At 39.3% G+C, this 16,647-nt stretch overlaps 2 protein-coding genes across 8 annotated transcripts; one reads left to right on the top strand and one right to left on the bottom strand.

Moving 5' to 3' along the window:
• Nucleotides 1-833: 833 nt before the first annotated feature.
• Nucleotides 834-10,570, top strand: csf1b (colony stimulating factor 1b (macrophage)). 7 transcript variants are annotated; one of them, XM_044350350.1, is made up of 9 exons: nt 836-1,106; nt 2,872-2,991; nt 3,081-3,143; nt 3,264-3,434; nt 3,613-3,814; nt 3,902-4,038; nt 8,045-8,088; nt 8,186-8,220; nt 8,393-10,570. In XM_044350350.1, exons 1-8 carry the CDS (start codon nt 1,011-1,013, stop codon nt 8,217-8,219), a joined length of 867 nt encoding a protein of 288 aa, XP_044206285.1. In that variant the 5' UTR covers nt 836-1,010; the 3' UTR covers nt 8,220; nt 8,393-10,570. The 7 variants fall into 7 exon arrangements, with proteins under 7 accessions (XP_044206287.1, XP_044206286.1, XP_044206285.1 ...); XM_044350349.1 differs by having other exon boundaries at nt 837-1,106; nt 8,183-8,220; XM_044350352.1 differs by having other exon boundaries at nt 834-1,106; nt 2,878-2,991; nt 8,186-10,570.
• On the bottom strand, nt 9,564-16,646 carry fmodb (fibromodulin b). The gene is made up of 3 exons (XM_044350343.1): nt 14,094-16,646; nt 13,001-13,894; nt 9,564-11,443 (listed from the first exon to the last, which is right to left on the bottom strand). The coding sequence occupies exons 1-3, from the start codon at nt 14,311-14,313 to the stop codon at nt 11,289-11,291; spliced, it is 1,269 nt and encodes a 422-aa protein (XP_044206278.1). The 5' UTR covers nt 14,314-16,646; the 3' UTR covers nt 9,564-11,288.
• Nucleotide 16,647: the final 1 nt, after the last annotated feature.

The raw sequence follows: 16,647 nt of genomic DNA, 5'->3' as shown, positions 1-16,647 counted from the left end.
AGAAAGCACATTCCATAGTATGACAGCAACAAATGACTCAGATACATGACTTTACAACGGTAGGTTTAGGAATGTGTTCATAATGCAAAGTGTAGGAATTCACTTCCTGTGTTAATAGCTCCCAGGCCGAGTTTTTTTTTCTTCTCTCTCTCTGCTGGAGTTCGTTGATCTGTTATGAGAAGAATTTCCCATCGAAAATAGCTCATAAAGGCGTTTATGCAAACTTGTGTGTGTCTGTCTCTCTTTGTCGGGTTAGGTCAGGTCTTACAAATAGTAGTACACACCCACTGTCCCAATAAATAAGACATTCTTTTCTGCACAACGTGACATTGATAAAAAATAACAAGTTCAGGATTCCACGAGCAGCATGGGACATCACCTGCCTCTGACAGCCTGTGCAGACACCCACAGTGATCTGCGGATCTTCTCTGTGAGTGTTGAGTCCATTACATTTCTTCTTCCTCACGTTCATTCAGTTGGGTCCACTCGATCACAGCCTTAACTCTCCTGAGGAAAGCGAGGATGCATGGCCCATGATCAAAACTGTTATTCTAAGGGATCATATGTGGAGCAGTGTTTTAAATGCAGGTCATTTTCAAGGGACGAGGGTTTTATGAAAAAGACCAGATGTTACCGGTACCCACTAAAAAAAACCAAGAGGCTCTTTTTTGCCAAATTTTAAAAAATGATTAAATTCAAGAACCCTTTCCAGCAATGTTAAAAAAATACATTATCCAGTCAGTCTATAGCACAAAAAACAATTTGTCATAACACATCTGCAGAGCCCAGGACGCTGTATCTTGTCAAACAGAAGAGAGGTGGGAGGTCTTTAAAAGGGCTGTCTGTCAGCTGAGACAGTTAGTCTCGGTTTGAACTCACTCTGTGCAGGAGGAGCACATCAGGCAATGCTTTGAAGAACAACGCCACATGACGAAGTGTCAAATTTACTTAACAGCAAATTCTTTTCTGTGGAGTGGAACTGAATATATGAAAAGGATCTCTTTGCTTCAATGTGTGTGACAGAGGAGTCTGGTACGTGTTTTCCATTGTCAAACACGTACCAGATGACCATCCTTGTGTCAACCCTGATTCAGAGCAAAGCTAAGGTAGGTGAGAACTTTTCTATAATAACTGCAATAAAAAATCCACCACCGACGCTCTCCGTGCAATGCAAGAAAAGAGTAGAGCATGCTTGTGTTAGTCCGTGAATGAATTTTGATGCTTGATAGAACATTTTGCTGACCTACATACAGATATCATGGACAGCATGGAGAAAACAAATCATGTGATAGGTGACATTTGCATCATGTGCTCCTGCATTTGCCACATACCAGTCACATCAATAGTTTTATTAGATTACATTAATTTGATTATGTGTCATCATCAATCATTAAGTGGGCTCCCAATAACAGTCCCAGGCTGACATAATGGTCTTTCAGCTCACACGTAGAGTCTTGCTCTGCTTTGAGAATCACTTTTTCTCCTCTGCTTTAAATGTCACTTTTACCAGATTATTATTTCTTCAAAATTTGCTTTGATAGTTAAAACTAGGATGGCGCGATCATTTTTTTTCCTTACTGGGGTCCTGGAAATGAAATGCATGCACATGCAGTTTGTATTCATGGAAAATCATGTCACATAATCTGTGAAGGAGCTGTGTGGAGTTTAAGTTTCATAATTCAAAAACCTAAACAAGAGTTAAACTGTACAGCTCAGCAGTATATGAGGAACAGACAACAAAATATGAAAAGAATACTTCTCCTCGCTTGTGCCTTTCCAAGAATTGTCTTTTGTGTCTTAATACATCTCAGAAGTTGACGGCGCAACAAATAAATCATATTTTATTGTTTCAATTCAGTGTTTGGCTGGCATCTGTCTTGACTATTTGTTGCAAAAGCTGCATCAAACTCACAGGTAAAGAGAGTAAACGGGATGATTATCAAGGAATACCTTCCAGTGCAAACATTTTGCCTGCAGTGTGAGGAACATATGCTTGTCACCACGTTTTAATCTTGAGTAGAAGGATTAAGTCCATCTGGAGCCCATTTTACTGTTGCAGTTGCCAAAAGGTGCTTGGTAGCAGGCATCACCAGTTACATGAGGAGTGCGGACATGTTGCTCTCCTGGGCCATGCTCCCGTGTTAGAGGGCACTATTTGACCACAACTGGAACTTATCTAACACCAAGCTAGGTTCCTCTGAGGTCATGCACAGTTAAACGTCGGTCATTGATGGTGTCGCAGTAAAGAGGCACATTGCCCAAACTCAACTCGAAACCTGATACTTTTTCAGGACCCAAGTAGCGTAGCCGAACTTTAACACACAAATAATGTGCAGGGGTAGAAAGAAAGTGGTGCTTTTACTGTAACTGAGCAATATTGTACATTCTTCTGAAGGCTGTTAAGCAGATTTGGGAAGGAGAGGCAAGAGTTACTTACGCAGATGCCCACTCTTATACTGTTATGGCACAATTGCAAGGAAATGACATTTAAGTTGCCTTTGAACATGGTTTTCCTTGTAAAATAATGTATAAGAAAGCTTTCTTATGAGGAAAAGATGATCGGGATTTGGGAGGGATTACTAAATCAGAGAGACTGCCATGTGGAGTGTTTTTCATTTTGAAATAGTTACATGTGACATCGGTTCTTTCATGGGGTCATGGTTGAATTGTTGGTTAAGTCTATTTTTCATCAGACTTACTTTTGCAGTTTTAGGATGAATGATTTACTTGAGTAAGTTGAGTTATGTCTAAGCAGAGTAAAATTCTGTCTTATGATTCAGAGCTCTTTTCCTGGGAGTAAGTGCTTGCGTATGTGTGTCAGCCCCTCCATGAAGAGCTGAGGGATGTGAGGATAATGTTTGGTTGTGTCAGTTGCAGGTTAAGTGTCTGTGTGTGCTTATGTTCCTGAGCTTCCCTCTGACTATGGCTGAGGTCCCTGGTCCATGCAGACACTCCATCACTAGGGAGCACCTGCTGACAGTCGGGCATCTGGTAGGTGTTGAAACAGCATTAGAAACACTTACGTTTGAAACATTAGCCATGCGGTCTTGGCTAAAATCTCCATGTTATTGTTTCTGCAGATGGATAACCAGTTGAGAAGTGGGTGCTCGATAACCTACACATTCATAGAACAGAGAAGTTTGGTAAGGTAACTTTTGTTTATGTGACTGTTTCCTTCTGAAGCCTTTAATTCAAACTTTTCCAAACTTTTCCAACTGTATCACACTTTCATGTTTATTACCTCGCACTCTGATTTCCCACAGAGCAAATGTTGCTTTGTAAAAGCTGCTTTACCCTGGATCCTGGAGCTCCTCACCACCCACTTCAAATATAGCAGAGGTTCAGTCAATGATGGCTACGTTCAGTCCTTGAGAGCTCTCATCCTTAACATCTACTCTCAGAAATGTGTGCCTCAGATTAATGAAGAGGTTGAGGTGAGTGAGTGTCTGAACTCTGAACTTGCAGTTTGTTTGTCAGGACAGAAGGATTAAGTTTTCTATAATATAAGAAATATGTGATATGAGAAACTGCTCAGCATGAGGAGATAAATCAGGAAAACTTCTTCAATACTTGTGAAAATATTTAAGGTAACTTTCTCGGAATCTGCTGCAGGATAAGCCAGAGAGTTTCGAAATGCTCTACAGAGGGTCTCCTTCAGAGGCCCTGCAGAGGGCTTCAGAGGTACTGTCTGTTTACTGGGAGCTGGTTACGACGAGCGACACACCAGTAGACTGGAGATGCCAACATGAATACACAGAAGTCTTTGGCTCTACTACAGAGCTATCCACAGAGTCACCAACACAACACTTTACAGGTGGGAACCTCAATCTTTTGGAAAGTTCTGTGATGAATTAAATGTGTTGAACCTCTGACATCACAAATCACATGTGCTTCTCTACAGACAGTTATGGTAGGAAGTCAGTGAAGGCCTCTCAAAGAAGACCGGTCAGAGACCTGTACAAGCTCGGCTTCATCATCGCCTCCATCTGCGGAGGACTGCTGTTCATACTCACTCTCTACTGTCTCATCACACAAAAGGTACCAGTACTCCCGTTTTGTTAATTCCAAGATCACATGTGCCCTTATAAAGTTTAGCCATGCATTCCAGTTATATTGCAATAAAGTACGCCTTGGCAGCCTGGCTGTGCTTTCTGGGGCATTCCCTCTTGTAGAAGTACCAGCCCTTCCTGTCTGGTAAATACTGAGCACAACAAAACAAGGTGGAGTCCAGACTTATTGGTGAAAAATGAAAGCAGCACATGCACAAACGTGTAAATTCAAAACAGTGCATTTATATGGCTATTGGCGCCATATTATTTGAGATAATACGTTGTGTGACTCAGAGCGGTGGTTTTCAACTGGCCGAGGCTCAGAATCCACATTTGTCCTCATTCATTAGGACTCAGTTATGACCTTGACAAAACCTACAATGTAAACAAAAAAATACTGTAAATTATTTCACAAAATACATACTAGAGTAATAACAATGCTTTTATGCACTAGTAAAAACATGAAACAGACAAAACGGCGTAGTAAGAGCACAGGAACCCAATAAAATAAAAGCACTGAAGCAGTACCAGCCACAGTTCATTTCCAGTAAATAAAAAAGTCTCTCTAGAAAGCAATAATATGCTAATAGGCCTGCTAACAACACTTAATGTTTTGATAAAAAGTGAAAAAAGCAGAATCAATTTCTTGAATTACAACTTGGCCGTGGTTTAGTTATATTTGGTCTCAATACAGTTTGTACTTTTGTAAGAATTTATCTGTGGGGAAATCAAACATACTCACACAGCTGCTGACAAGCCAACTAGAGATGTAAAGAACGTTTTATGGTGTGAACTGACATAAAAGCTTGGAATGTTTCTGAAAGTCTTGGGTGACGGAAAACAAGACTGTAGTTGTGTGTTTAGGGTTCACTTTGTCAAGTTAGATAAGCTATATTTTATTGATCCCCTTGGAGAAATTTGTGTTCTGCATCTGTGTTCTGCAACACAGATAGATATTTAGGAGCATTGGGAAGCCGTAGCAAAGAGCTCAGGGATTAACTCTGAGGCCAGTGCTTTGGTCAAGCAATTGAAGGAGTATTGCTAATGCCTGTGGAACGTAACTGTAGTGCCACATGAACATGCGGAGTACATGCTACACCAGAACTGAAGGAGGGCTTACATCAGTGACTTTGAGCACAGAATCACATTAAAGCTCCACACAAATGGTGGGTTAATGGCAAACAAATGTCTCTTTTTGAGTAGTTTGCTTGAGTGAATATATAGCAAGATTCTTCTCAGTAAAATGACTATTTTGAGGCTTTTATTCTTCCAAGTGAATTGTATGGCCACACAAGCAGTTATAGTGTGATGTAAGTGCTTTGTTTAGCTCAATTAATGGGGACATAACATGCTTTTTGTGATTTTCTGCTATTTTTATACTGCTATGATGTCTTTGTTAAACATAGTAAAAGTTCCACAACTTGAGGTGAACGTATGTAAAAATACTCCCTGAATCAGAAGCCCAGGCTTCAACCTGCTCTGAATGCTTTGTTTGCAAAGTTACCTCTACTTCCTCGTCAAAATGATGTCAGATTGTCTGCATGCCTACAAATGGCCGTCTCCTCCGTAGACTTTGTTGCTAAGGTTGTTCTATGTGTTGTTGGTGTTGTCTACTTGCATATTTTGGATCAGATTTTGACTCGAATATGTACAGATGTATTTGAGAAGATGACATTTTGAGTAAGGAACGAGAAAAAGAAGTTAAATCTTACAACTACTGTTGGTTTACGTGGCCTCCAGCGCTGGTGGAAGTCTGCAGCTTCCTGAAGCGAACCAATCAGAACAGAGTGGGCTCATTGAGAGGGGGGCATTAAAGAGACAGGAGCTAAAATGTCCTGTTTCAGACAGAGGCTGACTTGAGTGGCTGTATAAAGAGCCAGTATAAGATAAATCATGAATTTTTGAACTGTAAATCAAGCAAATATGTTCCAGTACAGCCCTAGAATATAAATATAGATCTGGAGATGTGCATAATATGTCCCCTTTAATGCACAAATAACACTACTTTTTAGTCAGATGCCGACTTCTCAAGTTTAGACTTAACAGAGTCAGAGTTAAGATAGATCTCTAAGTTTTCAGCAGGCTAACTGAATCAGCTTAACACACACCAAATTTTGCACCCCATTCATTTCAATCAGGACTCTGAGTAGTGGTATTCCCTTCCTGTTATGACTGATTCCTCCATAGCTTAGAGAGCAGTCTGACTCACTTTGATCTGCCAAATACTGACACAGGTGGGATTGATCTCTATGTCCCTGTTAAGCTAACTTCATGCAGTGACATAATACAAGCAGTAAAGTAGAGGGGATGCTGCAAGTCTGGCAGTGAATGTATGGACATTGATAGAGGGTTCGATGAGGTGCATGATTCTCCTCTTAGAAGAATGCTGGACTGCTATTTTTAGGCTGCTAGCCATGTATGCTCCTGTAGCTTTATAGTTAACGATCATACTTACGCTATTTACTGTCTTGGTTGCTTTTCGTCACAGTGTTTGGGTAGATATTGCCCTGCAAACTTCCCCTTAAGGCCCAAGCTCTTAGCACTGGACCCTCTAAGACTTTAATTAACATAATCTGTGTTCAGTATAAACGTGTGGCTGCAGGAGGATGCAGGGGCTTCAAGTACTGTATGAACAAGTGGGCAACATTTTGGGAAATCCTATGTTATTTGGGGTAGATTGATTTATGTTGGCAGTTACAGTAAGTGCAGTTTCAAACAACACAGATGTTTCCCCTGAATGAAAAGCTGATGAATCAGTATGTTTGTATGAGTTGTTGTATTCCTTTTTTGTACCCTGAAGCCTTGATTAGCAAACATAATTAATTGGAATGCCATATTAAATTGTATTAAATTGTATTTATACATGCACAATCATTCTTTAATGGCTATCAGGTGAATCAACTGTGTAATTACCGTATGCGTCTGGTTTTTCAGTATATGTGCAAGAAGAAATCCTGCAAAGACAAACAAAGTAGCCAGTTTAGTTGGACTCTGTGTCCCGTGCAAAGGCAGATGGTCCAAATTTTCTGAGTGGTGTCGTAATGTATAGGTTATTGAAAGTTGAGCCCCATGGAAGATTTCACAGCTATAACTTGGCCATAAACTCCAAACCGTTTCTGACACATGCGATTTCTGTCCATCTGCACACCTTTTGGGCAATAGGACTGTGTTAATATCAAAGCTTTACTGGAAGCCAGCTTGTGACTGCATGAAGGTCCAAACAGGAGCCAGACATACGGCTCTATTTAGTGCCCAGGGTCAAACTAACTGTCTTTGAAAATACCTGGAATTCCCTTTGGTCCTGCACAAGGGGGCATGTCAAAATCGTAAAGTGCTAAACTGGAAATACATTGGGACTTCAAAAGATAGTTCCATTTTGGCCGGGATCCTCTTGAAACTGACCTATGACCCACCTTGGGAACCAGGATCTAGCTTTGCTTTGTCTACAGGCTATGAGAAAAAAAATAACATAAACATGACATTGCCAAGGACTTTAAAGTGATACTCCAACTCAAAACTGATCTGAGTGTGAGTCGCTCTCCTGCTGTACATTTGAGAGTTAGCTCTAAAAAGTCTCTCCGTCAAGGAGAATGGAGACTGTGGTTCAGCTTGGATTCATAGCAGCAATTATGATGGACTAATAATGATTCTAATAAAGTTTCCACGGTGGAAAAAAAACCCATAGAAACTTTTCTACTTCCTGCAGCAAAATCTACATCTGCTCTGTTCATTCATACGCTCAGTATGTTCCAACTCTGTCATATTTTTGCCAACATATGACTAATTTTGTTTTTGGTCTCAGTCTTTACATATAACCCTACCAGTCGCCTGCCTCCTACTCTCTCTTCAGTCAGAGCTCTAGCTTATTGTTTGCAAGTGATTTAGCTTCTTCAAGATTTAAGAAAAGTTGTGTGTTACTTTGTCGACCACCCTGTAGTCGCTCATCTTAAGTGTCCGCTGGTTTTATTTCATGAAGTCTTCTCTTTCCATAACAGAAAACCCACATTCATCACAGATCAAGATCATATACAAACACAAGGTAAGAACATACTGTATAAACATACTAAACATGATCAGATATTCCATGTTTATTGAACTCATCCTAATGCATACTGTTGTCATCTGGATTAAAGCAGAGACCCGCAGGACATAGAGATGGAGCCACAATAATGTGGGTATCCTTTTAACCTACATCAAAGTGTTATGGACAGTTGTAACAGCTGGAGCTCACACAGATTCATTGTTTTGAGTTAAGGCTTGTGCCAGGCTCAATGTAAAGTATGACTGCAGTGCACATTTGTCTTCATATTCTTTGTATTTTCAGTATTCTTCTGTCTCCTCAGGCAGTAAAGAGCACATCACTGCAGCAGCAGACGGAGCACTTGTGAAGCTGTACATTTTATCCATCATGAACAAGTTTTCATATCAGTAATGTGTGTGTATTGTATCATGCTGACCTGTTTAATCGGAAGCTTCGCTTTGACTGAGAGCAAAGATGGACCTTACTTGGAATAATATGCTATGTATATTATGTTTATGTGTTATCTATTGCAGATATCTTTTCAAGTTCACTAAAAAAGTTTTATTTTTACACTACTTATGTATGTTGAATAATGTGTTTCCATTTGCTATCACTTAACCAACTGTTTGTATTGTTGTTTGCCACATTTCCACAATTTTTATTTATTAGTTTGGATCTATTCAATCACTGTATTGATAATAAAAGTTAACCATCAATATCAAATCCAAAATTTAATGATCTCCAGCTGTCCAGCTACCAGTGTACTCATATATGAACACAGTGAAATCACATCTAAAGAGTCGCTAATAACCTCATTAAAGGATTTAGGCCTCTTTATTTTATAGCCTACATCCTGTTTGACATAACACTTTATGAGGAGTCAAAAATGCTTTTATCTTTGGCAAGAGATCTTTCCCTCTACTTTAGAAAGTAGTTTAGTTTCCCTCATTGTCAGCCCACATTGCTAATCAATACAAAGTCTAACACGGGACCAATTTTTAAAAGTTATGACCGAGGATTTGTATATCCAGTTTTATTGCAAAACAGTATGAATAGTTTCAACATGAACTCTGGAGAATATTCTGCTATTGGTCAAACACATTGAGCTGTTACTGGCAGAGAGGTGAAGAAACGATAGATGCACACCAGTTGCTGCTGCAGCTTTACAAGCACAGGGCGTGACAGGATTTGGTGGGAAAAACGTGCTACTACAGTTTACTCATATACGTGCACGACATTTAATCATTACTGTCTGAAATTGGCACATAACAGGATAATAGTGAGAGAGAGAAAAAAGGCAGTGCATGTGCATTCCCTCATGTTGTCATGACTTTCACTCATGTTTACTCAGTGATGGTCCAGCCTAATGTTTTATAATAATAAATTGCATAATGTCTGAGTTTGAGAAGAATTGGACAATTCCCCTGTCAAAAGATTCCCACATGTGATCGTGTGCATGTGTGCTGGCCTCTATTTTGTTTTTGAAGAATCTGTGTAGGAAGCGGAGGAGGGGAAAAACACACAGCCCTACCCCACAGCCTCTGCAGAACCATGTGCAGCCTGCAATATAACATGATCTATAACACACTTAATTTCACAGGCTACCACTTATCAGTGTGCAAACCACTGTTGCACTGGCAGAAATCCATTCTTCATCCCAAGACATTGCTCCATTACAAAACAAGGAAAGTATTTCTATAATTCAATTTAGTGCCTTTCTGCAGAGGATTAAAGGCAGCTGTGGAAGATGAAAAGGCAAGTTGTCTTCAACAATAAATATGTGGGAACTGCCTAAGACCAGTTAGAATTGTCAAGAGGGCTGCCGCCCTTTTTCTCTCTCCCAACCTCTCTGCCTCTTTTACCTTCAAATTAGAGGAAACACAACATGTTGTTGTTGCTAAAAATATACCACTGTCAACAGTCAGGGGAACAAATAACTCTGGAAATAGATTTTTTTTCTTCGCTATAATAATAGAAGGTACAAAGTGGTGAATTCCTAGAAAAAGAGTGACAAACAAAAATGTATTATTCATAGCTTTGTGGCTAAGTGGATACAAATTAAATAGTGTCAATTCAGATGTTACCAATTCTAATTTTAACTTTCTGTCAAACACACATTTCTGTGTGATATACAGTACAATACACATTGGCTCAACAATTACACCCTAAAAATATTTTTACAGAGTGAGTGAGTTTAAGATAACAAAACACAGTTACTAACAAAAAATAACTAAAACAATTAGATTAAATTTAACAGTATATGATTAGCTTTGGATAATTCAGAGGCTCATTTGAATAGGAATACATATTTTTCATCAGTTATAGATGCAAACACTTGATAATATAACCTTAAACGTTAGATTATGAACAGACATTATATATCATATGAGGCAAGTGTCCTTGAGCAAGACACTGAGCCCCAAGACGCTCCTGATGGTCAGGCCAGCGCCTTGCATGGCAGCTCTGCTGCCATCAGTGTGTGACTGTGTGTGTGAATGAGGCAAAAATTGTAAAGCGCTTTGTCCGTTAAGGTAAAAATGCGCTATAGAAGTCCAGTCCATTTACTATTTACCATATTCTATAGATTTATCAGCCAGCACAGTCAAACAGTAAATGCAGCTTTGAGTGTGCATCATTAATCGTATACAGCTTTGCTTAAAAAGTGACCTTGCCAAATAATAGTAGTCAGAATCATTGAGGATTGTTGCTGCTTAACTGTTTTTATCATCTTGTGCCACATGGTGGAGGCAAAGATCCAAACTGAATCTCTCACTGATGATTGGCAGTTTTATACAGGTTATATATTTGCCAGAACAGACACAAAAAGAAATTGTTGTCATCAGTTACGACTTATTTAAACTTACAGTATAATTTTACCAGAATACTGTGACTGATATTATAATTAGTTTGTTTAAGGATGCCAGTCATCTGGCCATTCCTCATTGCTCTTTGTCATCCATGTGCCTGTCATCTGGATACGTGATTATACAACTGTGGTATTTCCCGTTGACTAATACTGGAACTGTTTAATCATTTGGATTAATAATAGTAGCTCTCATAACAGTTAAAGGACACATTATCTCAAAAATGCATTGATAGAGAGGACTGTGAACAATATAAGATAAATATAGTGACATGGGACAAAAGGTAGGGGTGTTGCAGGGAAAGCAACACCCTGGATGAGTGGAGACATCATCAGTGAGAGATATCAGGAAGCATTACACATCGATAAAGGCAACACGCCGCAAACAGTAGGCAGCTTCAGCAGGAATGTCTTTGGCACTGATCTCATTGGCATCCAAACGCAGCATTCTCAGCTTGGAGAAGTTTGTCATGTCTATGCCATGTCCACAGAAACTGCTCAAGGAGAACTCTGAAAAAGACAAGAGGTGGAAGAGAGGAGACAGATATGAAGGGAGGCTACATGTTCTCTTGTAGGCTGTTATCCCGTGTGTCATGTCAAGCAGCAATCATTGTACTCTCATCACAAGTGCTAACAAACCAAGCCAACCATAATGAGAATGAGTACTACAATATATTCATCCAGGGACTTTAAGTATGTCTGTGGCTAAAGCTTAGAGTTGATCCTCACATTTCTATAATGCAGCTATTCTAAAAGCTGAGTAAAAATATTAATTATTTTTATTGTTCGATTACACTCAGTCAATGGTTTTTCTGTAGTTTTCTTAAGTTGAAGTTAATTTTAAACTTTGTTTTACAGTGTTTGTATTGTGTATGAGCTTTCACTGGACAGAACATATATGGAAAACCCCTTCTTCAGGGGAAGAGCATCAGTTCAAAAATGGATGCGTATAGTTAAAAATCCTGATTTTGCCATCATCTAGTGGTTGAAATTTTCTGTTTGTTGTCTCCGCCCCAAAAGTGATGTGCATTGTTGCATTACTGTTGGGCGTGAAATGTGTAACAAATCCAACATTAAGAAATGGAGATAGAAAAAATATTCAGTTGAAGGAAGTTGAACCACTAAATTTGGAGATGGATGATATTGAACTTCCAAAAACAGTTAAATGGTACTGTGCTATGAAAACAAGGAAGCTAGAAAAAATATTGCAATAATATTGGTGAACTGGTGCATGCCTCAACTCCACTTCAGTGCAAAATCACACATGCAACTGGAGTGCATTAAATCTCTGGGGGGCAGGCATGTTGAGCACACTTATGCACAACAGAAGGGACCGTGACTGTCTATAAGAGACAAATACTAGCTCGCAAACTAATAAGCCTTATTTGGTAATCAAACGTCTTTCATCTTTGTCCTGTGACTTAACTTATCCAGCTGGCGGGTCATTTTAGGAAAGGTCATAAGTGTAAAACTTTTACCTGTGCCATTAAAGATTTGTGAGATTTGTTTATTGTTTGTTGCTCACTTCGTAACTGAGAGAGCTGCAGAGTAAGAGAGCAAACCAACACAATTATAGCAGTTACTCCTGAGTGAAGTAGATTTTCATGTATATGATTTTAAAGAAAGGGTCAGAAATGAAAAATAAAATATATGTATATATATATATTTTTTTTTTTTTTAAAAAAAGAGGGAGAATCTGCAACAACATTAGCTCAGCATTGGAAATCATGGCTGCAGAGTCCATGTACAGTGTGGCATTTAAAATACACTATTAAGTAATAATAACTGTAATCAAAACATTCAAAGCAAGTTTTACACAGTTTATGACTGGTTGCACAATAAAAAAAACAATGTTGAACATTTATGGTGCTGTTTTTTCTTTTTAAAAAAGAGTAAAAAGTCTCATAATCGTATAATAGTTCTAGTGGTATTTTTATTTTAATTTTAATTGACTTTATTACTACTGTATATGTTACTCTTTAATACCTTTCAAAATGTCAAAGATCAATACTGTGAAGTATTGATCTAAAAGTTCTTGTTCTAAAAGTAACATAGATTTGTCCGTACCTTTGATCTTATTGGCTTGTAAATAAAGGTTCTCCAGGTTCCTACTGACAATGGGGATCTTCTCCAGTTTATTGAAGGCAAGGTCAAGCTCGACCAGCGTGCTTATATTGAAGACATTGGAGGGAAGTCCTTTATCAGTCAGCTTGTTATGAGACAACCGGACAAACTGCAGTTTGGGATACATAATAAGGAAGCCCGCCGGCACACTCTCAATGTTATTAAACTCCAGGTATAGCTGCTGCAGCCTCTCCGGGAGATTGTCTGGGATTTTCCTCAGCTTGTTTTTCCTCATGTCCAGCAGGGTCAGAGACTTCAGTCCCTTGAACACACCTCCAATGTCCTCTAAGGCGTTTGCTTGGAGCTGAAGGCTGGTGAGGTTGGCCATCCCCTCGAATGAGTTGGAGAGGATTTTTGAGATCTTGTTGTGACCAAGCCGCAGGTCCGTGATAGACTTGGGCAAGTTGGGAGGAACACGGGTGAGCTCATTGTGATCCAAGAACAGCCGGTCCAGGTTCTTGAGCTTGCTGAAGACATTCTTGCCGATCTTGTCTGAGTTGAGCTGGTTGTGAAACAAAACAACCCAGACTAAGCTGGTAGCATTGTCAAACACGCCATCCTGGATGCCTGTGATCTGGTTACGCTGCAGGTAGACGTACTTTATATGTGAGGGAACGTAGGGAATGTGCTGAAGGTTGCGGCTGTTACAGTACATAGCCGTGGGGTAGATTGAAGGGCAGTCGCACTCCAGGGGGCAGTCCACGTCGTCAGCCTGCCAGCCGGCATACCGCCGCCGCCCTCGCAGCTGGGACAACCACTGGAACTGGCTGTAATGCTGACTGATGCTCAGATCCACTATTCCCATTATGAGGAGGAGCACCACTGTCCGCATGATCACTGATTGAAAACCCATGAAAAAAAAAATTGTCACTTGAGGTTGATATTGAGTCAAATTTCAATCCCAAAACTATAATACACTGACAATACTTGTGGAAATGTTTTGTAACTAACACTGAATTATGCTGGCGTAGCAATTTAAGACATCTAATTCTCTCTGCTCCACTTCTTAAATGTACAGTAGGTACAGTACACCTACCGGTTGGTTGATCAGAGATGATGCCTCCTCCCTTGCTCACGTTGCGTGTGTCTTTCTCAGACTGAGTGGAATATGTTGTTGGTATAGAGTAAATATCCCCCTCTCTCCGCAGCTGCAGCCCCAGCCACCCAGGCTCATTAAAGCACATACATTTTTCCACTTTGCATGCACAACCTACACTACAACATATCACCTCCAGCCATGTCAATATCAATTCCATCTGTGAACCGGTGCAGACATCTGCTTTTTAACAACCTTGTTTTCCCTTACTATGTCATGCCTTATCATTAGCACGGCCACTCAAAGTCTGGCTTGCTGTTTATTGTGCTGTGGAGGTTATGGAGAGGGTGGGGGGTTAAGGTATAGAAAATTTAACGAACCAGACTAGACGACATAATTAGCAGTGTGTTGCTTCTCAGATAAAACAATTCAACTGAGGTATAGTTTAAAATATTAAGTTGTGTGCTTTTGTGCATTATATGCTGAATATTTCAACATATACAAAGTGTGACAAACCCCATTATTTGTTCACAATCATCTTCTTTTAACTTTTTTTTTTTTTCGCTTTCTCTGTTCCTGCCCATTCAAGGTACTCACCACTTTGTTAATTACAGTGTTCAAGCTGTGGAGAAAGTTAACATATGTTTGTGCTGGCGCCTGCAGACAGAAGAGCATCATTATCATCTTCTGTTTTCAAAATGGGCCTTGTCATTCATATCCTCCACTGGAGCAGGAAAATTTTAGGCAGAATTACAGAAATAATGTTTGTTTTTTTTCCTCACTCTGCTTCCCCAGTCCCTTTGAGGAAGTAAGAGATAATGTGCTGATTTGAAAATGGAAGTCGTTCAGCAAGTAATAGACCTTAATCACTAAACAATTACATCCCATTTAGGAGGAGAGGGAACCTGAGGATACACAGATGGGACTCTTTTGCACAAAGGATTTGCCAGATTTTTAGTCACAGCAGAACATTCTTTGGACAAAAAACAACCTTTAGTCTAAACATAAGAACAAATATGCAACAGAAGGTGTATATTGTGTATTGATATACTCTATTTCTCCAAGTGATCCTATGTTCAAGAAGCTATCTCTATCAGTCTGTGTTGTTGTCATTATTTATAAATGGAAATCCATCCTTGTGTATGTATCCAAAGTAGTAGTAATTGGTGGGGGAAATTAAAAAGTTCCCACGAAAACAATGTCTGTCTCAAAACTTTGATGTTGGATTTATCAGTGATTTATCATACAGTTATGATCAAACAATGACCAAACATCCTTACAATCCATATTCAATCTATCTGTCAAGACAGCTTTGTTTTCTGTGTGTGTGTGTCTCTCTGAATGCGCCACAAAGAAAGTCTGAATTAAAACAGGATGCAAATCCTGAAAGTATTATCTTATAATTAGAACATCATGTTTAATCCAAAACATTCTGTGTGGGCGTCATTTATTGACGGATCAAACCACAGCCTGAGAAGCCTAAAAGCCTATAGAGTCCCAAATATATGGCCACACACAATAAATGTGCATCCCAGAGCTGTTCTGCTGTTGTGGGCCATTAGATAAAGCCCAAACTATTTATTTTCATTAGAAACTACATATGGGATGGATTGTTATAAGGAAACTGAATGCTAATTTGAAACAGATTTTTGTATGTTTAGGTATCTGCATGTGTCCAATTTTAAGGAGGTGTTTAAATGTGTTTTTGCACATTTACTAAAAAATGTACTGCTGGTCATTTGTAAAAGCATCAATTTTAGCTAGCATTTTAGCTAGCATTTTTCTAGCTATATCTTAACAAACTGGATTGACATGAAATTTATAATAAAATAAATGTCCACCTGTCACTTCAGTTCATGACAGTATACCTCAAAATAACTCAGTTATTACCTAATATGTTTAATGCTATGATGGAATGCTGAGATGCCAATGTGAACATGCTAAGAATTGAAAATGCATCATATTTGGCATTTAGCTAACTTAAATCATTTCCTGCGCGATAAAGGGTTGCAGTTTGCCACCTAATTCTCAGGACTTAGTTTGAAAGCTGGACAATTGGAGCTTCCCACCATCCCTTAAACGCACCAAACTGTAAGTCAATAATCAATCCCATGTTTTCATCAAAGGCTTTCCATTTGGTGCAACCCTCATAAGTTCACTTTCAGCCACCCTAGAGAAAAGACTCTGTCTGCTCCATGATCCAACCCGAACATGTGGTGTAATGAACATCACAGTCTCTGGCTGCAGCTACAGGACTTTAGACTTCCAGTATTTTTTTTCTTTAGCTTTGTAAATTAGCTGAGATACATTTTAGCATGTAAATACTCTAGCTGACTCCACATATGATTGTAGTCTTCAGGTGAAAAATGGAGTGGACATAAAAAAACCCATCATCATCATGTCGTTGCACCCTGATTATTCTTACATAGCCATACCTGGAAATATGTCAGCTGCACACTACATAGAACAACTGTTAGGAAACCTCACTAGATTCTGTCTCTCCATTTGTGACAAATCTACAGCCTTTATCTGATGGGAATATCAAAGCCAAATC

This window comes from Thunnus albacares, chromosome 5 (assembly GCF_914725855.1).
Source record: "Thunnus albacares chromosome 5, fThuAlb1.1, whole genome shotgun sequence".
NCBI classification, from domain to species: Eukaryota; Metazoa; Chordata; class Actinopteri; order Scombriformes; family Scombridae; genus Thunnus; species Thunnus albacares.
Note: the sequence above shows the minus strand (reverse complement) of the source record. Positions and strands in the feature narration are given on the sequence as shown.